Genomic DNA, 26582 nt, shown 5'->3' with positions numbered 1-26582 from the left:
CTTGGAGTGGTGATCCGCTCCACTCAGTGCTATTCATTTGGCAGGAGCAATGAATTGTCAGCGCATTTAATTAATCTTACCTCACTGAATACCACTGATTTTCACGCGTTTTTTTGTGTGATACGTGTAGCTATGATAAAGGACACATGTTTTATTATTCAAAGTTTGCTTAACAGTAATAGAATATTCTTATATGCTATAAGTGACCAGACGACGGAGATCAAAACTGGGAATATAATCCCAGAGAAGGGGGAAAAAAACGGTCAGCTATTTTTAAGTTCAAGAAACAATATGATTAGGTTATATATACATGCGTATATCCTACATAAACAATGTATGAATACATTAGATATCAATATATCTTAGGGACCTATAGACTGTATCTCTGTTGCTGAAGCAGCAGAGAGTTTATTCTGTTTTGACACTTTGTATTGATATTTTGTACTACATTCTTCCCTTAAATGATAATGTTTACAGTGATTGTTTTATATGTATTTGTATGTATGTCGCTTTGGATAAAAGCGTCTGCCAAATTCTTAAACATAAACATATATAAACACCTGAAAGTCTTTATATCAGCTAAAACCACCAATCTGTTTCACTGGATTCAGAATAAAACCAAATTCTGCCTTTACCCAACAATGTTAGTATTTGAATATTGTTACTTATTCCTGGTTACAATTATACTGTTAAGAAACTATTGTCTTATACTTTGCCTAAAACGAGAATGCATCATAATCAGTGGCGGCTGGTGAATTTTGTTTTAGGTGGGGCTGAAAGTTTGTAAACCAAATCCCTGTAGGGGGGTCATCCTCCCCCAGAAGATTTATTTGGGATTTTCACATACAAATATTGAAGATCTTTGCTCCTTCTCAACTCTGTGGTAATATTATTTTCACAAAATACAACCAATAGTACGTTAATGTTAAATCTTTCTTGTGAAAAGTAATCCCCCGATTCCTATTTTCAACAGTCCGCTCATTTGAGCAGGAAAACGCTAAACACCAGCCCGGCATCTTTGTTTTCTACCAGTCAACTGTCAGTTTAGGCTGCTTGCCGGCTCCTCATCACCACTTCAAGATGGCGGCCGAATTTCTCGCGTCCCAGCAGCCAATGCTGCGTCTACTTATAAGATGTCTATGGTTATAACGTCATTGCAAACACGGCAATCTGTTGCATCCACTGCAGTTCGCTACCTTATTCATACTTTTTGTCAAGTGATTTTTTTTTTTTCAGGATTGCATGAGGTACCTACACTTAACGTTACGTTAGTCAATGTATCACACACAGTAACCTAACGTTAGACGCCGGTCAGCAGCACCTACAAAAAGACAAACATAGTCAAATAAAGGTCAGTTAAAATGTATACTATATAAAGAATATGTGTACATATTGCATAGGGCACTGACATCTAAAAAGTACAACTCTGGTCATTGTTATGTTCATGTATTTGTTATGTTTTTCATGTGTACGCACACATCAACATACATACAGTAGAAATTAGATCAGTGAGATAAAGTAAGAACAGGATAGAAACTGCTGTGGAACTAGTTACAATACAATATGCCATGGAAATACAATGTTAACACTTGTGCAAATAAGTACAGTTGCACTTGTTTTTTCAAATGTGTTTATTCTGTAAAGGAATGAGTTAAATGTTTAAAATGACTGGTTAATAGTGCTATTATAAAGTGCAATGTCAGCACCATTTTTTTTTCTGCAATTTCAAATGCACTTGTTTTAATAAATAAATACAGCGTTTTAAAAGCATACACAATCTGTGTAAATATATTAGTCTGTGGTTAAAAGAACTTGAAAGGACTCGAAACTCAAAATGCTGGACTTGGGACTTGATTTTAGACTTTCCAGTCTTGACTTTGGACTTGACTCTGGACTTGCCTGTCTTGACTCAGGACTTGACTCGGGACTTGAGGGCAAAGACTTGAGACTTACTTATGACTTGCAAAACAATGACTTGGTCCCACCTCTGGTGTTATGTGAGCAAGTTTTAATGTTGTAAATTTTATGTTTTATGTGTTGTTTACTGTTTTTAATGTAACCTTGCTGCTGCCCTCTTGGCCAGGTCTCCCTTGGAAAATAGATATTTGATCTCAATGGGATTTTACCTGGTTAAATAAAGGCTAAATAAAAAAATTAAAAAGTCAACATTATTGATTGTGTTTCAGCGTTGTACAAATGTCCCATTTGAAGGGTAGCTTCTCTGTTATTTACATGCCCTTTATGTTAGCATCTGCATAGAATAGTGGTCCTTAACCTTGTTGGAGGTACCGAACCCCACCGGTTTCATATGTGCATTCACTGAACCCTTCTTTAGTGAAAAATAAAATTATAATTTTTTTCAAATTCAAGACAAAGTTATATGTTTTTTTTACTGGTGCACAAAATGAACCGTTCATGAACATCACCTTGTTCAGAGAACAAAACCAACACAGTGCATGAACTCACAACAAATTACACACTTGCAAATCAGATGGAAAATTAGAGCGAACATTGTTTGGTGGTATCCATAATACGCCGATAGGGAGAAGTTTTTATTTACACGATGAGTCAGGTGTGTCTTGACCTCCGCGGTGGAGGCTCCGCAGAACCCCTGAGGCCGACTCACCGAACTCCTAGGGTTCGATCGAACCCAGGTTAAGAACCACTGGCTTAGAACAACGATGTCTATTTAATTAATTTTTCATTCCTTCTTTGCTCATATTGCACTGGGAAGCCAAACACTTCTGAATGATGCTAAAAGTTCAACTTCTGGTTCATTTCTTGTCGTAAGCCATCATATACAAGCTATTTGCTTAGCAACACAGTTTTACATAAACAAGATCTAATTTTAATTGTATTTCTCTTTCCTTTTACTGAGGAGAAACCTTCCTTCCTTCCTCCCATTTCCTGTTCTATACTTAACATCATTATTTTCCTCTCAGCAGACAATACATTTGTATTCTTTGTTGTCAAGCTTCTTTGTCCTCCATCCATCAATTTTCTACCGCTTGTCCCTTTCGGGGTCGCGGGGGGCGCTGGAGCCTATCCCAGCTGCGTTCGGGCGGAAGGCGGTGTACACTCTGGACAAGGCGGCACCTCATCGCAGGCTTCTATTGTCTTTTTTAAGATAATTACACTACATACTATTTTGGTAGCATCTGCTTGATATTTTACATAATATCATGTAAAATAAGATTTATTTTAGTATTAATTGGTCTCCTTTTTTTACCATTATTTTACCAAGCAGAAAGACCCTTTAATATGTTACAGTAGTTTCCATTTCTGGTTATATGGTTAGTATTTGATCAATTGATTTTATTGTTTTGATTTTGTACGGTGTCCTTGAGTGCCCAGAAAGGTGCCTTATAAGTAAAATTTATTATTATTATTATTATACTTTTTCCATTGCAAAATACAAAGAAAAAGCACGTGTAGATTCAATCCTTTGGATGCTCACTGAGCTAAATTCTGACACGACAATGTTTTGTTTGACCTTTGAAGCATATTTCAGAAATATTGTCCAATTTTTGTAGGTTTAATTGTAATTTCGGCATTAAACATTCCGACTTTTCCAGTGCTGCTAACATTGAAAATGTTTTCTGGACACCCCTGCTTTTCCTCAGCTACCACAAAACTATAATCAATGAATTTGCTTGTTAGCTGAGGTGTGTGTACAATGTTAACCAAAAAGAGAAGGGGCATATTATTGCAGCTGGAATAAATCAATGTGTTACAACTTTGGAAGGGGTGTGTTATTGCAGCTGGAACCAATCATGGTGTTACAATTAGGGTTGTCTTGCACAAATGATTTTCATAGTCAAAACTGATTTGTTAGATTTTGCTCAAAGTCGACAGTGAGTCAAATCTATGGTGTCTATTTTTTTGTAAATTAGTTTTTTAGGAGCACAGCTAGTGGGAACAACATTAGCCGTACTAAATAAACATATTGTGATAATATGTAGTATTATGCCTTGGTCACTAGGTGTCAGTAAAGTCACATGGATGTATATGTAGCCACAGAATGGAGGAAAGAGGATGAACTCAATGATAATGTGACTCTCTAAAAGTTAAAGGGCATCTATAACAATTTTAATTTACATTTACCACACTTCCTTGTGGTCTAGATAATGTGTATTGGATATACTTTGGTGTAAATTTGTTCATGTTGACAATACAGTCGGGGTTCAATGTCCTATGATTCGACTGCGAAGTCCATAGTCGAATTAGATTCTTCTGTACAGAATTGTCGAATAGTTGAGTCATTTTTATTGCAAATACTGATTCGAAATCAGAGGAGAGGGTGTTCGCAGAGGTTGTACATAGGTTTGCGCGATATTAATGATATAAATGATATACATTTGGCCAACAATAGAGCTTTTAATACTATAGCTATAAAGTGATGCATGTTGAAGATACATTCTCGCTGTGTCCGCAAATTTAAAAGCGACATGAGAACGAACACATGTAAGAACACTATTTTGTGCTTTATTTAGCATGTGTCAGAAGGACGTGCAAAATCCTGCCATTGTAGATGCATTGCAGGACTGCTTCTAAAATATCCATAAAAAGTGGTACATGTCTCCTGCATGTTTGAAAACATAGCAAAAAGCTGGAGGTAGGAGGATGACAACATGGGTGTACAGTAAATAAGTGTCTCCCTGGTGATGCCCCATATAGTACACGCAAAATACTCATTTAAATAAGGCGGTCTGCAGCACTTTACAATTGCATACGCAGTATTAGTAGATCACACGCAACACACCCACTAATAGTACACGCTATTTCATAGATTGCATACTCGTTTTCTGGCCCTGGCATTAAAAAGCTTCAAATGAGAGTAAATGCTGAAAAGCCGGGGAAGACCCAGGACACGCTGGGAAGACTATCTCTCCCGGCTGGCCTGGGAACGCCTCGGGATCCCCCGGGAGGAGCTGGACGAAGTGGCTGGGGAGAGGGAAGTCTGGGCTTCCCTGCTTAAGCTGCTGCCCCCGCGACCCGACCTCGGATAAGCGGAAGAAGATGGATGGATGGATGGATGCTGAAAAGCTCTCCAACAAGTAGGGACATACCACAAAGTCCATTACCTCTCGTATCTTGTCTCTTTTTGCTGATTAACAGTAGAAACACACATCTTGTGGACATTTTAATTAGAGAGGACAAAGAGTCACAGACACACAAGCGCATGCACGCACGCACTCACTCACTCACTCACTCACTCTCTCACACACACACACACACACACACACACACACACACACACACACACACACACACACACACACACACACACACACACACACACACACACAAAACACAAGTAAAAACACACAATATCTCAAGCTCAGGGTGTCTGGAGGTAATCTGACATCCGTTCTCTCCTTTCGACCATAATGCCTTTAATCGCTATTATCTAATTAGCTGAAGGCTTCTTTGCCGCAGGCTTTGTAACCGAGTACATTAAAAATGGCCAATGCTCTCTTTGTGTGTGTGTGTGTGTGTGTGTGTGTGTGTGTGTGTGTGTGTGTGTGTGTGTGTGTGTGTGTGTGTGTGTGTGTGTGTGTGCGCGTTTGCGTGTGTGTGAGTGACTGTGCTTGTGTGTGTAAACATGCGTGTACGTGTGACATGTAACCCACACAGTTTGATCCTATCATCCTGTCAGAACAAAAGATGACACCTATTTCAATCCTGTAATCTCCTTTTTTGGTTCTTCATCTACTGCAAGCATCTTCCATTATTATAATCAGCAAAAAGAGACAAGATATATTGTATAATATTGTTAATATTACAGCCCAGTGGTGTAAACTTACATTGTTGGTGCCACGCTCCCCGCCTGGTTCGATCAAGTAGGTGTGATTTCCATCGAAGAACATTCCACTGAAATAAATAAATAGCATGAAGTCAACACAAATTGTTAATTTACAATATTGCATTGTTTTTATGAACCACCACAGTTGATTTGGCCTTTACTATTATATAATGTATTATAATGTACTATATATATATATATATATATATATATATATATATATATATATATATATATATATATATATATATATATATATATATATATATATATATATATATAGCGGTATAGCTCGGTTGGTAGAGTGGCCGTGCCAGCTACTTAAGGGTTCCAGGTTCGATCCCCGCTTCCACCATCCTAGTCCTTGCTGTGGGGTCCTTGGGCAAGACACTTTACCCACCTGCTCACAGTGCCACCCACACTGGTTTAAATGTAACTTAGATATTGGGTTTCACTATGTAAAGCGCTTTGAGTCACTAGAGAAAAGCGCTATATAAATATACTTCGCTTCACATATATAAAAATATATATATATATTTATAGTGGGATATATACATATCCTTTATATATATATATATATATATATATATATATATATATATATATATATATATATATATATATATATATATATATATATATATATGTGTATATATATATATATATATATATATATATATATATATATATATATATATATATATATATATATATATATATATATATAGCACTTTGAAGCACTTTTCAAAATTTCATTTTTTTGTTTGTGTGGGAACCTTTTCAAAGCCTGCTTGTTTTTTTTATTTGGCAAAAAATATATATGTACGTATTTTTTTGGGTTCCATCCGGTTGTCTCAAGGGGGACTTTTGATAGCGACACACATTGGGGGACGCGCGTGTTTGTCGGCAGAACGTGACTGCTCGTGAAGCAGGTGACGTTCTGCAGTCTCTCTGCTCCTTTATTGAGCTAACTGTATTTGGATGCTTTTAATTTCACCTTGTGCTGATGGTGAACTTATTTAGAGTTATTGTTAGAATGTATGAAAGCTCTTTTGTTACGTTTGATTGGGGGAAAATTTGCTTTTGTCCCACTTGGTAAAGTTGATGCTTTCCCTCTCTGTCATGTGGTTTGCTCCGGAAGCAGAGAGTGGCACTGCTGCTGCTGACGTGTATCCTCCTTGCCACTTTTTTTTTCATAGAAAAAATAAATGTGCAGAACGTCAGAAATTTAGTGTCGAAGTTCATCATTCAAAGTCTGCTACATAAAACTGGTGCCGTGACCCAGAGCTCCGAGGTTAAGCTGTGAGCGTGTGACGTCCGTGGTGTGAAGTTGGTGGACCTGATCCCTGTTTACAGCTGAAATGAGTAATGGTACTCTGAAACAAAAATATGTATCACATTGAAAACTTTTAAAATCATATCTGCGTAATTTACACTGTCCTGTGATCACTATTTTTATTTAATTAAAAAGGCAGGGGTTTTGATAACTTAACCTTGTTTACAACTGTAGTTGGGAGGGGCAGGGGATTGGCTGGCATACACGGAGGTTTCCAAAGCAGAAGTATTGATTTTGCAAACGATTAATCAGTCAGACCCTGCCTTAAGCATGCCCCCCCCTTGAAACCTAGTTTTCTACCCGTGTTACTAGCAGCGAGACAACCCCAGCAGCTGTGTGACATTATTGGTGAGTTAAGGACACAGATAGGAGAGTCAATAGCCAGTTGACAACTAGCTGTTTCCAACCAGCCTTCACAAAATTATACTGATAAACTAGTCATATCTGAAAAAAATATTAACTTGTCAAAAATTAGGGTAATAGTCAGATCAGATGTCAAAGAGCCTCCCATGAATGGATCGATTTGATGGAAGTGTACCTGTAAAAGAGGAGTCTTTCAGCCAGTGAACAGACGAATGAGATCCTTAACCATCTCCTTGGCAAAGCAAAAAGTATTGTCAAAGTAGGACTGAAGAGTAGTGAAACTGCTAGTTCCGAGACAATCTATAACATACTGAGACGTTTCTTTAGTGAAACTCCTGGGTCCTGTTTGGCATTGGCAGATTTCTATGACACACAGCCAGCCTATAGAAAGACACCAGTAGATTACTGGGTTAGGCTGAACACAGCTGCAGAGACTGTGGACAGGCGACTGACAGCAGGGAAGCAAGATGAGCAACATGGATGCGGAAATAGCTGTCATGTTCATCAAGAACTGTCCCGATCCTAGTTTAGCTTGTGTGTTCAAGTGCTTTGGTGCGTGTCAAGTTTGCGGTGGTGCGTCTCACTCAAGAAGAACACACTACATGAAAGAGAAAAGATGTCTGTGCTGTTTCGAGATAGGGCACGTGCGACAAAACTGATGGCCGATCGACCCCCCAGGGAAACTAAGCCATTCACACTCTGGAGGGGACAGCGTGAGTGATAATGATGAAACCCTCGATTTCAATGATGACATATAGTCATTAATATACAGAGAATGTAAAGTCTGTTGCGCCTGATGCTACTCTACTCTTTCAGAACATAACTAAACTTGATAAAGCCGACAGCCTGTTTTATGCCAATGCCTGTGACAGATACTTCTAAAGTTAAAGTTAAAATACCAATGATTGTCACACACACACTAGGTGTGGTGAAATGTGTCCTCTGCATTTGACCCATCCCCTTGTTCACCCCCTGGGAGGTGAGGGAGCAGTGAGCAGCAGCGGTGGCCGCGCCCGGGAATTATTTTGGTGATTTAACCCCCAATTCCAACCCTTGATGCTGAGTGCCAAGCAGGGAGGTAATGGGTCCCATTTTTATAGTCTTTGGTATGACTCTGTCTCGGGATTCCCGCAACGGATCAAGGAGCAAATTTTGAAAGCCAACTGATCCAAGAGTTGTTGAAAGTAGCCGTGATGAAAAAGTCGAGAACAACACCTTATCACCCCATGGGCAATGGCCACACCAAGAGGTTCAACAGAACCTTACGGAACATGATCAGATCCTTACCCCCTAAAGAAAAGCAAATATGTCCTCAGATGTTGCAGACACTGACCTTTGCTTACAACTGCACTGCTCATGAGTCAACTGGGTATGCTCCCTTTTCCCTTAAGTATGGGTGAAGTTCCAAACTACCTGTGGATAAGACAATGACATTTCTCATGCGTTTGATGTAGCTGTTATAGTCATAACAGCTACATCAAACGCATGAGAAATTATCTAAGGGAAGCCCTCACTCTGGCCCAAGCCAATGCTGAATCCATCAGGCGACGTCAAGCAGACCTGTACAACAAGCAACTAAAGGTGTGGACATCAAGGAGGGAGATTGTGTTCTTTTAGCGAACCGATGCGGTCATAGTCGCAGGAAATTAGCTTGTGGGAGTCCACCCTATACACTGTGGTCTCCAAAGATTCAGGGGGCCACACTTACCAGATCGCACACTCTGACACAGGGCAGGAGAAAGTAGTCCACAGAAATCGGATTTTGCAGGCCAACTTTCTGCGAGTTGAGATTGAGCGTGGGAGTGTGTCCTCCTCTGAACAAAGTCACGGACATCAAATGATTGATAACAGTGACCTGGTTTGTTCATCTGAGTTGAACCAATCAGAACGCACTGCCAGCTAGGTAGCAGAGACCATTCCTTCAATAGTTCCCACGGCAATTAAAGACATACCTGCTGACCTTTCTCAAATTCCCCCTGATGACACTAAACTGGAATCCAAGCCCACAGTGTTGTGATAGTGTTCGTGTTGCATAAGCACCGAGCCAGTCCAGTGAGTCATATTAGGACCAGAGTTGGTCGAATTGTAAAGCCTGTAAATAGACTAATCCAGAACATGACACAAAGAAATACAAAAGCTGGCATTAGGGTCAATGAGTTTGCCAGGATTTTATTTACGTAAGCTACAGCTAGCTGCTTGACATTCAGTGTACTACTAGTACAGTTTTCACATTGGTTCAACCTTAAGTAATGTGTATGTTGGCGTTGAGGAGAATGCATATATGTTTAAGAGTTCTTTCTTTATTCATAGTCATGTTTAGATCAGCTAGTGTTGTTCCATTTGTACTCTTTCTGTGTTTGTATCTTATGTCCGCAAGTAAACTGTGTGCTTTACCTTGAAGGTCGAAGGAATGTGGGAGTTGGAGTAGTCCCTTTTTTTATCTTATCTGTATTAGAACAATGAGGCTGTATTCCTTTCTGGACAGGGTGGGGGCTGTTTTCGTATTCAAGAAGCTGTCTCTTCCGTTTGAATGTTAGACCAATTCGAGATGCCGGTGTGGGCTAGTCTCCTAAAGCTTTAGTAAAACTTGATAATATTCCTATTCTGTCTTGATGGTATTTCTTACTTTGCATATATGTCATCTGAAAGAATTTGGGATTTACCAGTGACTTTAATTCCCTGGGAGGGAAGGCTGGTCAGACGCAACAGCGTCTTATGAGATTGTGTATATGGCACGTTCTTAAGCCAAGTGGGCATTTGAAGTTTGGCCAGCTTCTGTATTCTACTTTCTCTTTGCTGGTTAGGTTAGGTTACTTTATTAAGACCCGAAAGTAAACTTGGTTTGCAGCCGGCAAGGTCAGGACATCCATTGAAACATACAGAGAAAGCACCATCTTAGATATGCAATACCAATGCCTACCACATAACAGCATCACAAACATTGCCAAGATCACAAAATAGTACATGTACTCAAAGTTCCCCATAAAAAGGATAACACATATAAAACCCCACTCAGATAAGATTTGGGACAAGCCAGAATAAAACACCATAATAAAAGTGTGTGGGAGGTGGGGCACGATGGCGAGCGCCTGGTGGCCGGGCCTGTCCCCATGGGTCCTGGGGGCCGAAGAGGCAACGTGGGTCCCCCCTCCAATGGGCTCACCACCCATAGCAGGGGCCATAGAGGTCGGGTGCAATGTGAGCTGTGCGGCAGCCAAAGGCAGGGCACTTGGCGGTCCGATCCTCGGCTACATAAGCTAGCTCTTGGGACGTGTAACGTCACATCGTTGGGGGGGAAGGAGCCTGAGCTAGTGCGCGAGGTTGAGAAGTTCCGGCTAGATATAGTCGGACTCACTTCCACGCACAGCAAGGGCTCTGGAACCAGTTCTCTCGAGAGGGGCTGGACTCTCTTCCACTCTGGCGTTGCCAGCAGTGAGAGGCGACGGGCTAGGGTGGCAATTCTCAGAGCCTGCACGTTGGAGTTCAACCCAGTGGACGAGAGGGTAGCTTCCCTCCGCCTTCGGGTGGGGGGAAGGGTCCTGACCAGAGCCGGCCCAAGGCATAAGCGTACTAAGCGCTTGCTTAGGGCCCCGCGGCCACCAGGGGGCCCCCAAAAGCAATTAACAAAAAAATCTTATTTTTAATTTTTTGCATGTACGAGTCCGACTGATGATTTCTAAATGATCAAAGATATATTATTGTACAAAAACACAATTTTAGGTCAACAGAGTGCTGCTGCTGATCTAGGCTTAGTGATTCTTCCTGCCTCTCTTTAAATGTAAAGCTGCCTCTGCTGCACCTGTGACGTTTGCCGCCTGCTATGGCGTCACATTAGTGCCAAAAATCCGAGCGCATAAAAACTGTTATCGCGCGCTGATTCTCCACTTCGTGCGCGCGCGCGACACCCTTTTGCGCGCGTGTGGTGCCTTTTTGCGCGCGCGCCGTCTCGGTCTGTGCGCTGGCATGTTTCGTTTTGGCACTTTGGGGGCGGGTATGTTTAGACGGCCCCTTCTTTCTGATTGGTCAGGCGAAATGCTCAGAGCCAATCAGAAGTATAGCAGGGCGGGTCATCGTCAATATGTATCAAGATTGTTATAGGCGCAAAGTTTTCACTTCTTCTTGAACATTTGTTTTCTAATTTATGGAATTTCTTTTGATTCAGCCATAAAATTAATGAAATAATCTTTGAATTTTGTTTTTAAAATGTTAAAAATAGCCTTTTAATAATGTATTCTGAAACAGTTTAAAATAATCAGAGAACTGACTATCACTGACCCTACACAACTATGTTGCACAATTAAGTCTTTTTTTTTTATAGCGAAAGAGGTAATTTCAACAGGTGCAGCATCCTATGTCATATCTACATGTAATAAGATTTGTAACAAGGCAAACCGTTAGTAAATTGGTCGAAAATCGAGCAAGTTATGGTAATTTAATTGGTACATGTACTAATTAAATTACCATAACTTGCTTTGACATCAATGTAATGATTGAGGCTAGCTGTCCGAGGTAAGATGGCTACAACGTTGCTACGCTGGAGAATGATTGGTCATATGAAAAATGCTCAGAGCCAATCAGAAAGGAGGGGCTGTCTAAGCATACCTGCCCCCAAAGTGCCAAAAAAAAAATGACAGCGCGAGGAGAGATGCCAGGAGTACACAGAGAGCGCGCAAAAAGACACCACGCGCGTGCAAAAAGACACCACGCGCGTGCAAAAGGGTGTCGCGTGCGCACAAAGTGGAGAATCAGCGCGCGATAACAGTTTTTATGCGCTTGGATTTTTGGCACTAATGTGACGCCATATCTTTCCTCTCAGATTCAGACAGGACTGAGCAGGTGATCAGAGGACCACTGTCTATTAAGGAGAACTTTTCATTCCCCAAACGGCATGATGGCCGAAGTTTTCATTATCATTATACCTACAGACAGCTAGTCAATGGGGAAAAAGTCAAGCGTAGCTGGCTGACTTATTCAAGAAGTAAAGATGCAGTCTATTGCTTTTGCTGCAAATTATTTTCCAAAAAGTCCTTAAAACTGGCAGCCGAGGGACAGCGGGATTGGGTCAACATAGGTGCACTGCTGAAACAGCATGAAAACAGTGAAGATCATTGTAGCAACATGGTGAAATGGAAGGATTTTGCCTTGCGTCTTTCAAAGGGGAAACTATTGATGAATTTAACTTCAGTAGACTGCGCTCTCTTTGTACAAAGTAAACATTAAATATGAACAATTAACTAAAAATGTAAACTAGTAATTAAAGACTAATATGTACAAGACTGATGAGACAAGATGACACTTTTACTGTAAATACAAAGCTTTATCACTTGGACTGTTCAACCCCAGGCCACTCTTGTAGCTGAATGTTTTCTCCATTTTAAGATTAGGAACCATATGTGGCACTCTGGACATCATTCGTTCATTCATTGGTATTATTTATGTTCTTAACTGGGCCACCCCCATATCTTTATAAATGACATCTCATTTGTAAAGACATGCCAGGCTGACAATAGGATAATGTAAACAACACTGCCAGAGCCGCAATGAGTTTATAGTAGGTGTGTGAATGATCAACAATCAATATTATTGGCAGAAATAGAGGGCCCCAAAATCAAATTTTGCTTAGGGCCCCATGGAGGCTTGGGCCGGCACTGGTCCTGACTGTGGTTTGCGCTTACGTGCCAAACAGCAGCTCAGAGTACCCACCCTTTTTGGATTCAATCGAGGGAGTACTTGAGAGTGCTCCCCGGGTGATTCCCTCATTCTACTGGGGGATTTCAATGCTCATATTAGCAACGACAGTGAAACCTGGAGAGGCGTGATTGGGAAGAATGGCCGCCCGGATCTGAACCTGAGTGGTGTTTTGTTATTGGACTTTTGTGTTCATCACAGATTGTCCATAACAAACACCATGTTCAAACATAAGGGTGTCCATATGTGCACTTGGCACCAGGACACCCTAGGCTGCAGTTCCATTATTGACTTTGTAGTTGTGTCATCGGATTTGCGGTCTCATGTTTTGGACACTCGGGTGAAGAGAGGGGCGGAGCTTTCTACTGATCACCACCTGGTGGTGAGTTGGCTGCGATGGTGGGGGAGGATGCCGGACAGACCTGGCAGGCCCAAACGCATTGTGAGAGTCTGCTGGAAACTCCTAGCAGAGTCTCCCGTCAGAGAGAGTTTCAATTCCTGCCTCCGGAAGAACTTTGAACATATCACGAGGGAGGTGCTGGACATTGAGTCTGAGTGAACGATGTTCCGTACCTCTATTGTCGAGGCGCCCGATTGGAGCTGTGGCCGCAAAGTAGTTGGTGCCTGTCGTGACGGTAATCCTAGTTCATTGGCTCATAGGACTCCGAAGGCAGCAGACAGGCACCGACAGGCCAAGCGGTATGCGGCTTCAGCGGTCGCGGAGGAAAAAATTAGGACATGGGAGGAGTTCGAAGAAGCCATGGAAAACAACTTCCAGACGGCTTCGAAGCGATTTTGGACCACCATCCGCCGCCTCAGGAAAGGGAAGCAGGGCAATGTCAACACCGTGTATGGTGGGGATGGTGTTCTGCTGACCTCGACTGCGGATGGGGTGGATCGGCTGGAGGGAATACTTCGAAGACCTCAATCCTACCAACACGTCTTCTTATGAGGAAGCAGTGCCTGGGGAATCTGTGGTGGGCTTTCCTATTTCTTGGGCTGATGTTGCCGAGGTAGTTAAAAAGCTCCTCGGTGGCAAGGCCCCGGGGGTGGATGAGATCTGCCCGGAGTTCCTTAAGGCTCTGGATGCAGTGGGGCTGTCTTGGTTGACAAGACTCTGCAGCATGGCATGGACATCGGGGGCGGTACCTCTGGATTGGCAGACCGGGGGGGTGGTTCCTCTCTTTAAGAAGGGGAACCGGAGGGTGTGTTCTAACTATCCTGGGATCACACACCTCAGCCAAGGTCTATTCAGGTGTACTGGAGAGGAGGCTACGCCGGATAGTCGAACCTCGGATTCAGGAGGAACAGTGTGGTTTTTGTCCTGGTCGTGGAACTGTGGACCAGCTCTATACTCTCGGCAGGGTCCTTGAGGGTGCATGGGAATTTGCCCAACCAGTCTACATGTGCTTTGTGGACTTGGAGAAGGATATTCGACCATGTCCGGGGAGTGCTCAGAGAGTATGGGGTAACGGACTGTCTGATTGTGGCGGTGCACTACCTGTATGATCAGTGTCAGAGCTTGGTCCGCATTGCCGGCAGTAAGTCGGACCCGTTTCCAGTGATGGCTGCCCTTTGCCACCGATTCTGTTCATAACTTTTATGGACAGAATTTTGAGGCGCAGTCAGAGCGTTGAGGGTATCTGGTTTGGTGGCTGCAGGATTAGGTCTCTGCTTTTTGCAGATGATGTGGTCCTGATGGCTTCATCTGGCAAGGATCTTCCGCTCTCACTGGATCGGTTCGCAGCCGAGTGTGAAGCGACCGTGATGGGAATCATCACCTCCAAGTCCGAGTTTATGGTTCTCGCCCGGAAAAGAGTGGAGTGCCATCTCCGGGTTGGGGAGGAGATCTTGCCCCAAGTGGAGGAGTTCAAGTACTTCGGAGTCTTGTTCACAAGTGAGGGAAGAGTGGATCGTGAGGTCGACAGGCGGATCGGTGCGGCGTCTTCAGTAATGCGGACGCTGTATCGATCTGTTGTGGTGAAGAAGGAGCTGAGCCGGAAAGCAAAGCTCTCAATTTACTGGTCGATCTACGTTCCCATCCTCACCTATGGTAATGAGCTTTGGGTTATGACCGAAAGGACAAGATCACGGGTACAAGCTGCCGAAATGAGCTTTCTCCGCCGGGTGGCGGGGCTCTCCCTTAGAGATAGGGTGAGAAGCTCTGTCATCCGGGAGAAGCTCAAACTAAAGCCGCTGCTCCTCCACATCGAGAGGAGCCAGATGAGGTGGTTCGGGCATCTGGTCAGGATGCCACCCGAACGCCTCCCTAGGGAGGTGTTTCGGGCGCGTTCGACCGGTAGGAGGCCACAGGGAAGACCCAGGACACGTTGGGAAAACTATGTCTCCCAGCTGACCTGGGAATGCCTCGGGATCCCCCGGGAGGAGCTGGACCAAGTGGCTGGGGAGAGGGAAGTCTGGGCTTCCCTGCTTAGGCGCTGCCCCCACGACCCGACTTTGGATTAGCGGAAGAAGATGGATGGATGAATAAAATAATAATAAAATAATAAATAACAACACAATAAATACAATAATAAAATAATAAATTGCAATAAAATAAATATTGGCAAAAATAGCTACTAGAGCTTATTTAGTTCTGTGATGGGAGCTGGGACAAAACTACATCTGTACCGTTTTGTTTTGCCTCTTGTGACTGAAAACCTCCGTCCAGATGGTAGAAGCTGAAAATGGTTGCGTAGGTAGTGAGATACATCAATTAAAAAAATTGAGGAAGCTATCCTCACTACCTAGTTGTTGTAGAGGGTGGCTGGAGACAAATGAGACTCACCAATTAATTTACCTGACACTTTAAAAATTTGATTTAGGGAATCCGATTGTAGCTGAGATAGGCTCCAGCGTCCCCCGTGACCCCGAAGGGAATAAGCGGTAGAAAATGGATGGATGGATGGAATTATTGTCCTTTAGTGACAGGTGACTGAACCATGAGACCAGGGAGAAAGACAAAGCAGATTCAAAAACAGCACGGTAAAACATGATCATGATGGTCTTGTCAACATTAAAATGAGACAGTTTTCTCAGACAGTACACACATTGGTGAGCCTTTTTACACACCACATCACAGTTAGCTTAACATTTCTTCCATCTATCCATCCATCCATCCATCTTCTTCCGCTTATCCGAGGTCGGGTCGCGGGGGCAGCAGCCTAAGCAGGGAAGCCCAGACTTCCCTCTCCCCAGCCACTTTGTCTAGCTCTTCCTGTGGGACCCCGAGGCGTTCCCAGGCCAGCCGGGAGACATAGTCTTCCCAACGTGTCCTGGGTCTTCCCCGCGGCCTCCTACCGGTCGGACGTGCCCTAAACACCTCCCTAGGGAGGCGTTCGGGTGGCATCCTGACCAGATGCCCGAACCACCTCATCTGGCTCCTCTCGATGTGGAGGAGCAGCGGCTTTACTTTGAGCTCCCCCCGGATGGCAGAGCTTCTCACCCTATCTCTAAGGGAGAGCCCCGCCACCCGGCGGAGGAAACTCATTTCGGCCGCTTGTACACGTGATCTTGTCCTTTCGGTCATAACCCAAAGCTCATGACCATAGGTGAGGATGGGAACGTAGATCGACCGGTAAATTGAGAGCTTTGCCTTCCAGCTCAGCTCCTTCTTCACCACAACGGATCGATACAGCGTCCGCATTACTGAAGACGCCGCACCGATCCGCCTGTCGATCTCACGATCCACTCTTCCCTCACTCGTGAACAAGACTCCGAGGTACTTGAACTCCTCCACTTGGGGCAAGATCTCCTCCCCAACCCGGAGATGGCACTCCACCCTTTTCCGGGCGAGAACCATGGACTCGGACTTGGAGGTGCTGATTCTCATCACAGTCGCTTCACACTCGGCTGCGAACCGATCCAGTGAGAGCTGAAGATCCTGGCCAGATGAAGCCATCAGGACCACATCATCTGCAAAAAGCAGAGACCTAATCCTGCAGCCACCAAACCAGATCCCCTCAACGCCTTGACTGCGCCTAGAAATTCTGTCCATAAAAGTTATGAACAGAATCGGTGACAAAGGGCAGCCTTGGCTTAACATTTCAGTTGTTCATCAATTATAGTCCCAAGGTATTTATACTTGTGCACATATCAATGACCTGGTTTTTAATCATAGTTGGCTGGTTCACATGGGGTCTCTTCCTAAAGTCGACCAGCATGTCTTTTGTTTTTGATAAGTTGAGCTGGAGGTAAGACTCATCACACTGGCGTCCAAAGTCATTAATAACGGGGCCATGGCTGCTTTCATCTCCATTTAGTAACTAACAATTACTGAATCATTAGCATATTTGATTATTGTTCTGTTGTCATATTTACTTGGACACATGTTTGTGTACAAAATAAATAACAGGGGAGACAACACACAACCTGGTGTTGAGCTGGTAGAAGTACCTTTTCTGACAGACAAAGTATCATTGACCCTGACTTTCTGGGTTCTGTTCGTTAAAAAGTTAAGAATCCAGCCCATCAAGTTATTAGTCAGGTTAAAGTGCTCAGCCAATCTGCTAATCAGAATATGCGGCTGGATCGTGTTAAAAGCTGAAGAAAAGCCTACAGAAAAGTCTGGCATGAGTTCCATTTTTGTCCAAATGTTTTAAAAGCATATCTGAAAGAGTTACACAGTGGCATCCTCCACAGCTCTGTGGGCTCTATATGCAAACTGCAGAGGATCTAATTCAGTTTGAGTTTGCTTTAAAATCTAAGTCCTGACCATTTTCTCCAATATCTTCATAACAATGGAGGTCAAAGCCACAGGTCTAAAATCCTTTAAAATTGTTGGTCTGTTGGTTTTGGGGACAGGAACTACCACAGCATCTTTCCAAAGCTCCGGGACATGTTGTGTCTGTAGGGACTGATTAAAAAGATAACAAAATACAGGACTTAGTTCTTTAGCACATGTTTTAAGTACACCACAGATATTGTCTGGACCATGTTTTTTATTTACTTTTACTGCGCTAAATGATCTTCCAACATCCAGCTGAGTAACTTTAAAATGCTTGTTGTCTCTCAGACTATGGCTTGATTCCAGAACTTCTCTGCTAAAATCAAATGTATCAAAACGACAATAAAAAACAGTTAAGAGTATTAGCCAAATTAATATCTGTTCTAAAATCATCTCAAATAACACGGTTGCTACACACTGCGTTTTGAAGCCCAGTCATGGATTTCATTGTCTTTCAGGCTGAGCCAAGATCATTTGCAGCTAATTTATTCACCAGTTTTAATTTATAGTTTTGTTTGGCTTTCAGAATTAGACTTATGTTATTTTGTAGCTGAAAGCTGATCCTGTGCTGTTCTTTGTTTAAAAGCATTTCTTTTTCTTTGTGAACAGGACTTTACAGATGTGGACACCCATGGCTTATGGTTGGGATATATTTTCACCTTCTTGTAGGGAATGATCATGTTCCTACAAAAAGCAACATATGTGCATTCCCATCTGAGTGACGTTCATTAATTAACTTTATCTGAAGCTTTTAGGTGATTGGCTGTGCCCAAGCTGCCAAGTCAGAAGGGTCAAGTCTGCACATGCACCCTATCTCGGTTAACTCTCATTTTTTATTTTAGTCAAAATGAATATAAACCAATAAGGACTATAAATTATACACCAGTTAGAGTATGAGTCAGGGAAATGTGCCTTGTTTTTCCCTTGCATGCAAACTATCTTCTTTAAAATCTTATTATCCATCTTATTTGATGCAGTCATTGCTAATAAAAGTGTGCTCGTTAACAACGTTATTGACACATTTGACCCTGTAAAATTGTATATAAGTACTTTAATTACACATTTAACCCTGTAAAAAAGTGTACAAGTACCTTATTGACACATTAAACATGTAAAAGTGTATACAAGTACTTCAGTGACACATTTAACCCTGTAAAAAGTGTATACAAGTACTCCATTGACATTGGGTCTAATGTTACCAAAATTATTTTTGGACATGAATATAAAACTAATAAATGTTGAATAACTGTAATATGCTTAGTGTCAACATGCTATGTGGCTATATTTCATGCATTTGCCAATTCTATGCTAAACACTTACTCCTGTTAGTTATATTCCTGATACTTAAATGAGGAATGAGGAACATTGTGCAAACAATTTAATAAAGTTGTATTAGATTAACCAAATCACATTTTGAGTTTTGTTTTTAGTATGTATATTATCAAATTTAGGGTTGAAAAAAAAATGGTGGTGGAATGGCCCCACTATGTTGTCTCCTGTACGGCTATTTTTCTGACAAAACACACCACATGATGGCGCTGTTATCAAACAGCCCAGTTTGACCCAGTAAGTTGGACTGACTTGAAAACAAATACAAAACACTTACCGTATTTTCCGCACTATTAGCCGCACCTAAAAACCACAAATTTACTCAAAAGCTGACGGTGCGGCTTATAACCCGGTGCGCTTTATATATGGATTAATATTAAGATTCATTTTCATAAAGTTTCGGTCTCGCAACTACGGTAAACAGCCGCCATCTTTTTTCCCCGTAGAAGAGGAAGTGCTTCTTCTTCTACGCAAGCAACCGCCAAGGTAAGCACCCACCCCCATAGAACAGGAAGCGCTTCTTCTTCTACTGTAAGCAACCACCCGCCCGCGTAGAAGAAGAAGAAGCGCGTGGATATTACGTTTCATTTCCTTTGTGTGTTTACATCTGTAAAGACCACAAAATGGCTCCTACTAAGCGACAGGTTTCTGGTTCATGAAAAGACGCAATCTCTCCATCCGCACTCGGACTACTATTTCACAGCAACTGCCTAAAGACTTTCAAGAAAAGCTGGCTACTTTCCGTGCATATTGTAAAAACAAGATAGCTGAAAAAAAGATCCGGCCAGAGAACATTATCAACATGGACGAGGTTCCACTGACTTTTGATATTCCTGTGAACCGCACTGTGGATACAACGGGAGCACGTACGGTGAATATTCGCACCACAGGGAATGAGAAGTCATCCTTCACTGTGGTTCTAGCTTGCCATGCTAATGGCCAGAAACTTCCACCCATGGTGATATTCAAAAGGAAGACCTTTCCAGCCGGCGTCATCATAAAACCTAACTCGGAGGGATGGATGGATGAAGAAAAGATGAGCGAGTGGTTAAGGTAAGTTTACGCGAAGAGGCCGGGTGGCTTTTTTCACGCAGCTCCGTCCATGTTGATATACGACTCCATGCGCGCCCACATCACGCTGGTTTTTAATATATTATTAAAGTTTGACTGACCTATCTGACTGTTTTTTTGACATTCCTTTAGCGCAGTTAGATGCGGCTTATAACACGGGGCGGCTTATAGGTGGACAAAGTTTTGAAATATGCCGTTCATTGAAGGCGCGGCTTATAACCCAGGGCGCCTTATGGTGCGGAAAATACGGTACTGTAACTTTAGGATGTTCAGCTGAATCACCACAATGTTTGGCACGAACACAAGTTCACAATTGTCCATTATTCATTGAGCGTTATAAAACTTATACAATTCAAATGAATATCTGCAGAACATGCAGCGGCGTCAAAGTATGCGTGTTAAAATGTAAAAATCGGCTCTTCCTCTGTGGCTAACAATGCAGCTAATGGGAGCAATCAATTGTAACTTTCAATCACTTTACAATGCATTCAAAAACCTTCACCAATATTTCATTTATGTTATTGTATTGTAAGAGCGAACACAAAGGAACTCTTTTTCAAGCGTATTAACACATCGGCATGCTCCGATATTAGCCGTAAAAAGCTAAATACAGAACAAAGTTTGTAATACACAACACAATGCAATAGTACACCAATCAGTACTGCCTGAAAAACATGAACAATCTTATTAAAGTATCTGTTAAGTATTAGCCCACATGTAATGTTTTGTTTGTACACAGCTGGCGAGACAGCATATGCACTGTAGTTTGACAGTTGTGCGTTTGGTCCATCTGGCCAGGGACTTTTTTCTCACTTTATTTGGGGTAAGGACTCCATTAATGTCAAAATAGCTTGGTACCAAGTTCCACATTTGCAACTTCGAGTCACGCCGACCTCAAAAATAGTCATCTTTGTTGTCTATTACAAAGACTACCATGATTAGAAAACACACCCGCGTTTGTTTCCGGAAGTAGGACCATTTTTCTTGCCAGAAGTCGGAAAATGCGCTGCTATGGAAACCGAAATCAATGCACAGAAAAGGTCAACTTCGGCAATGACCAAAATGACCAAATACGGTAAATATTGTACATATTACATATTGTTATGAACATGTCTGTTACTACATTATATATACAGTATATAGACTTGCAGTGCGTGTACAAAATGTTGATGGAAGGTTTTGAAGTTGTTTTAGAGGGCTTTGAAGGCTACAACGTTAGCCGCATCTTCCAAGCGTTTTTTTATCATCTTTAAAATCCTATAAAAGAGTTCTTTATCATCTTTAAAATCCTAAAGAAAAGACATGTGTGTCCTTGACTCTCATAATGATTGTGAACGATAAGAAAATTTCCCCCAAAAAGTGCAGTTCCCCTTTAAGAATGTTTAAGACTACCTATACTCTACCAATAATGCAAAATGGTAGGTTCCACCTGGATAGCAACAAACCCTTACGTTCTACACTTCACTCAACACAGAGGTCATAAAGTCATCAGAGCCCACATGTATGCATTCAAGGATAAGGTCATAGAAGAAAGGTAGAAATAAAATGCATTTATCTGTGGCCGCTAAGGAGAAAGTAATGTATAAGTTTCACTTTTGCATCTCTTTGCACCTAACTGTGGTGTGTTCAAGGACCCTTGATTAAAGTTAGAAACAGTTGTGTCACTCGTTTTTAAAGACAGGGCGAGCCTGATAATGACCAAGCACATTCAGGTGGGTTATCCAGATATGTTTTAGATCCCATCTTTAAAAAATCAAAAACCTAATCAAGGTTTATACATGTGTTTTAAAAAGCTGGTTTCAACCAAAAATACATGCAATAAATAATACAATAATAAAGTTTTTTTAGTGCATATAAACACACCAAGTGTGTGTGTATGGGGCGATGATGTTGGGTTTAGGGTTAGGATGGGGGGCTCGTCAGAAGTCTTTCGTATGGGGGCCCTGAATTTGGTGGTACGCCCCTGTGTATATTTTTCCAGCACGTCTTCTAAAGTACTGTATTTTGACCACAACCAATAGGAGGCACTGTATAAACATTGAGTGAAAAAATTAGAAGAGCCAATTAGGGTTTTAGTTAGATTACAACGCTGCAGAGGCAGAAACTTAAACAAAAAACCTCACAGAGCGCCACATTTGTGTTGGTTCCTGCTTCATTGAGGACAACAAACACATGCTGCAATAAAGGTTCTTTAAAATATCAAAGCATGTGGTGGCCAAATACTATTGCGCCCTGTGTGTTTATCATATTAAATGCACTGTGTGTTTATCATATTAAATGTTATCAGTATCAAAACTATCCAACTAAAATGGAACACGAGCCTGAACAATCTTCATCTGACGTGACAGAAGAAACCAAGAGCATTATTGCTCTGGTGCGGTTAAGAGATAATATTGCAGTGTAGGCTTACTTTTCTGTTTATGTGAGGGTGTGCATCACACACGCACCCACGCACGCACGCACGCACGCACACACACACAAAGAAGGGTTGAGAACAGGATGTATATTCTGGCAAATACCTGACGCAGCTTATGGGAAGTACACTCACTATTGTCTGACGCTGCTTTACACCGACACACACACACGCACGCGCGCACACACACACGCACGCACGCGCGCACACACACACACACACACACACACACACACACATACACACACACACACACACACACACACACACACACACACACACACACACACACACACACACACTAAAAAAGGGTGAAATTATCTCATATTAGCATTTTGCTTGTGGGGACCAGACAAGATGTCCACGCTAAAGAGAAATGTGAAATGTCCTCATAATAGAGTTGTTAAACATATGGCATAAAGATACCACACATTTGATACATCACCTTTAAGAATATACAGGGATTTTAATCATCTTGCGCTAGAAGTGAAGTAAAAAAGATATTTTAGGGAAAAATACTCCATTTTAAGCAATGTGCTGCATACAAATCAACAATATTATGCCTTGTTAATCGATATGGTTAAAAATGAAAAAAAAAAAACGATACATAATTTATCAAATCAATTATTTTACCTAGCAGTAGTTGACACTGTATTTGTCACGGTCCGGGCGCGCGTCAGTGCGCATTAATCTGTGCGCTGCACCGAGCGCAGCTCCGAGGGCGCACAAAGCGCGCCCCAGGCCAGCGGCAGCGAACAGCTGCAATCAATCGCCGGCAATCGGCACACCTGGAGCTGATGATCTGACCTGCCTTCAAAAGCCTGCACAACCTGCCATCCCTCGCTGGAACATAACCTTCTGTTGATGTCCCTGTTTTTCTTCCGTTGCCTTGGATCCAAGCTGTGCGTCTCGCTTCCTTGGACCCCCCTGGATCTCAACTGCCTCCCTTTATCCTCGACCTCCGCTTGGACACGGACCTCTGACGCCTCGCCATTCTCCCTGACTATCTCCGCGTGCTCACGGACTGCCTTCCTGCCTTGTTCCTTCTCCTCGTTCAACATTTGGTAAAACACTACAGCTAATCACACACATAGCCTCACACACACACTTTTGAATTGCCGTCACAACTCCCTCCTCCAAACCATAACAATATGTTTCAGCCAATTTATTAGGTACCAGACAGCACAATTCTTTTTTCTTTAGCCCCGCTCCTAGTGACTTTAGCCCCGCCCCCAGTGACTTTTTGCCCCTCTCAGGATGTCTTTTTCTTTTACCTCCGCCCTGGAGAATTTTTCTAGCCCACCTTCTCATCAATATCATGGACTGTTTAGCAGTGCGGTAGGGATGGAAGAATTTACTCGCCTACTGACCACCCACCTCCCACCCTTAGTGACTGTTCTTCAGTCAGCAGGAAGCGTCTAGCATCCGCTTTCGGAGGGGTCGGGGGGATAGTATTGGTGGCTGTGCTGATGTGGTAGCACAGCTGTGCCCAGCCAGGCTACGCCCTGCCAGACCACTACCACCTATCTTTCGTTTTACCCAGCCGCAGCGACCAGCCAGACCACCACCACCCGCTCCCAGGCTGGCCCCCGAGTCAGCACCAGCTACCAGGCTGACCCCCGAGTAAGCACCAGCTCCCAGGCTGGCCTCCGAGCTCCCATACCGGCCCCCGAGCTTAGACCGGTACCCATACCAGTACCAGCACCCGGACTGGTCCTCGAACCAGTACCAGCTCCAAGACTGGCCCCTGTCCCAGCACTTGCACCCAGACTGGTTCCCGAGTCAGCGCCAAGGCCCGCTTCAGCACCACGGCCAGTGCCTGCTTCTGTTCCACGGCCGGCCCATGCTTCAGCACCTTGGCCAGCTCCTCAGCCAGCTACCCCGTCTCCGGCTCCGACGCCCCCGCGACCTCCAGCAGGCCGGCCGTCAGGCGCCCGCACGCGGGTCCCTCTGCGGCCAGTGCATGGACGCTTGTTGCGCCACTTGCATTAGCCTGCCTGACGGTCAAGAAGGTGGCCGTTCCTTGGTCGCCCGCCTTGCCGGCCACAGCGGCATTCTACTCGCCGCCACTACCAGACTCGTCCCCGGTGGATTCAGGGACACGTGGGCTGGCGACCCACCACCATCTTTCGGGTCATAGGACATCTGGAAGCTGTCCATAAGAGGGGGGGGGACTGTCACGGTCCGGGCGCGCGTCAGTGCACATTCATCTGTGCGCTGCACCGAGCGCAGCTCCGAGAGCGCGCCCCAGACCAGTGGCAGCGAACAGCTGCAATCAAACGCCGGCAATCTGCACACCTGGAGCTGATCATCAGACCTGCCTTCAAAAGCCTGCACAACCTGCCATCCCTCGCCGGAACATAACCTTCTGTTGATGTCCCTGTTTTCCTTCTGTTGCCTTAGATCCGAGCTGTGCGTCTCTCTTCCTTGGACCCCCGCCCTGGATCTCGACTGCCTCCCTTCATTCTCGACCTCCGCTTGGACACGGACCTCTGACGCCTCGTCATTCTCCCTAACTAGCGCCGCCTGCTCACGGACTGCCTTCCTGCCTTGTTCCTTGTCCTTGTTAAACATTTGGTAAACACTACAGCTAATCACACACATAGCCTCACACACACACTTTTGAATTGCTCTCACAACTCCCTCCTCCAATCCATAACAGTATTTATTTTTAGTCCTCCATCTGACAAGAGAGTAGAAGCTAATTGTGTGTCTCCATACACAGTGGGGAGACACTTCCCTAAGCTATTGATAATCACCTTAATTACGGCAAATTAACTGCATTTCTTAGTACTTAGTATCATTACAAAGTATTATTATCACTGGAGTGTGAGGCTTAACAAGTTACACACTGAGAAAAGCAAGGAGCAGGCATGGTAATAGCTAAGCCAACCTTTAAACCAGCTTGAAACAACAGAAGAAATAAGTGCTTAGTAAAGTTCAAGAAGTGTAGATAGAGGCCCGTTGCCACAGAAAGTGAGCAGTTATTAACAGGAAATTGGTATATAGATTAATAATAGTTAAGAGAGCAGATAATAAAACATCTGTTTGTGTGTCAGCATTGTCACAGTCAGTACACAAAACGTAAGAGTAGGGTGGATCGATCCATAAATTGGTGGTGTTGATACCAATGGTAGTATCAGTATATGATCAATAACTGAGTGATTACGTCAATATTTTTATTTTCTCAAAATCATTGTTTTTCTTAATGTTTGTAAACCAGAGGAAACATTTTTGAGGGCAACAAACAGGATTTAAACATGTAGTAGATAGTGGTTTTTGTTTATGTTTATGTTTAGTTATTGTGTACTATTGACTTTGTTTTGATTAAACACTTGTATGTTATTAAAAGTGAATAATGAACAAGTTTAATATTGTGTTGATATTTTCAAACTGTCAATAACTAATTTTTGCTTGCATAAGAATTTGCTGATCGACAGCTCTTATCTCAAAACTCTTACCTTGGGCGACACTCTTAAGTTGAGGTAACACTGTATACATACAGTTGTGAAGAGGTACAAATGTCGGATATAAACCCTCATAAGAACACACAAGATGCTGACACACTAATGAATCACACCATGACCATGAACGTACTGCAGACTGAAGCCTATTAATGAATGAAGCAGCATGTCTACTCTTTCCTGTTTACACTTCTTTTCTGCTCCTCACTTTCATAAAACGCCTTAAAAAACTGAGAATGCAATCACACTGATATAATGGCTACAGGATGTACAAACATGTATTCGATGTACTTACTGAAGTCCATGGCAGGTAGAGAGGGCCGCAAAGGAGTGAGGTACATCTCTGACTTTCCCCTGGTAGTAGCAATGCTCTCCTCCCTGTTGAA

The 26582-nt window shown here is 43.0% G+C and overlaps 1 protein-coding gene across 8 annotated transcripts in view; it reads right to left on the bottom strand.

Moving 5' to 3' along the window:
* Positions 1–26582, bottom strand: part of adam22 (ADAM metallopeptidase domain 22) — a 224930-nt gene that overhangs the window by 94528 nt on the left and 103820 nt on the right. For all 8 annotated transcript variants that reach the window (XR_009814889.1, XR_009814888.1, XM_061955760.2 and 5 more), the window contains exons 5-6: positions 26492–26574; positions 5808–5874 (exon numbers count right to left, since the gene is read on the bottom strand). Coding sequence is in view for 6 of the 8 variants with exons in the window: in XM_061955760.2 (XP_061811744.1) it covers positions 5808–5874; positions 26492–26574 (150 nt within the window). In the remaining 2 variants the exon portion in view is untranslated. The remainder of the gene's footprint in view (positions 1–5807; positions 5875–26491; positions 26575–26582) is intronic.

This window comes from Nerophis lumbriciformis, linkage group LG04 (genome assembly GCF_033978685.3).
Source record: "Nerophis lumbriciformis linkage group LG04, RoL_Nlum_v2.1, whole genome shotgun sequence".
Taxonomy (NCBI): Eukaryota; Metazoa; Chordata; class Actinopteri; order Syngnathiformes; family Syngnathidae; genus Nerophis; species Nerophis lumbriciformis.
This window is presented reverse-complemented; position numbering and strand designations above follow the sequence as displayed.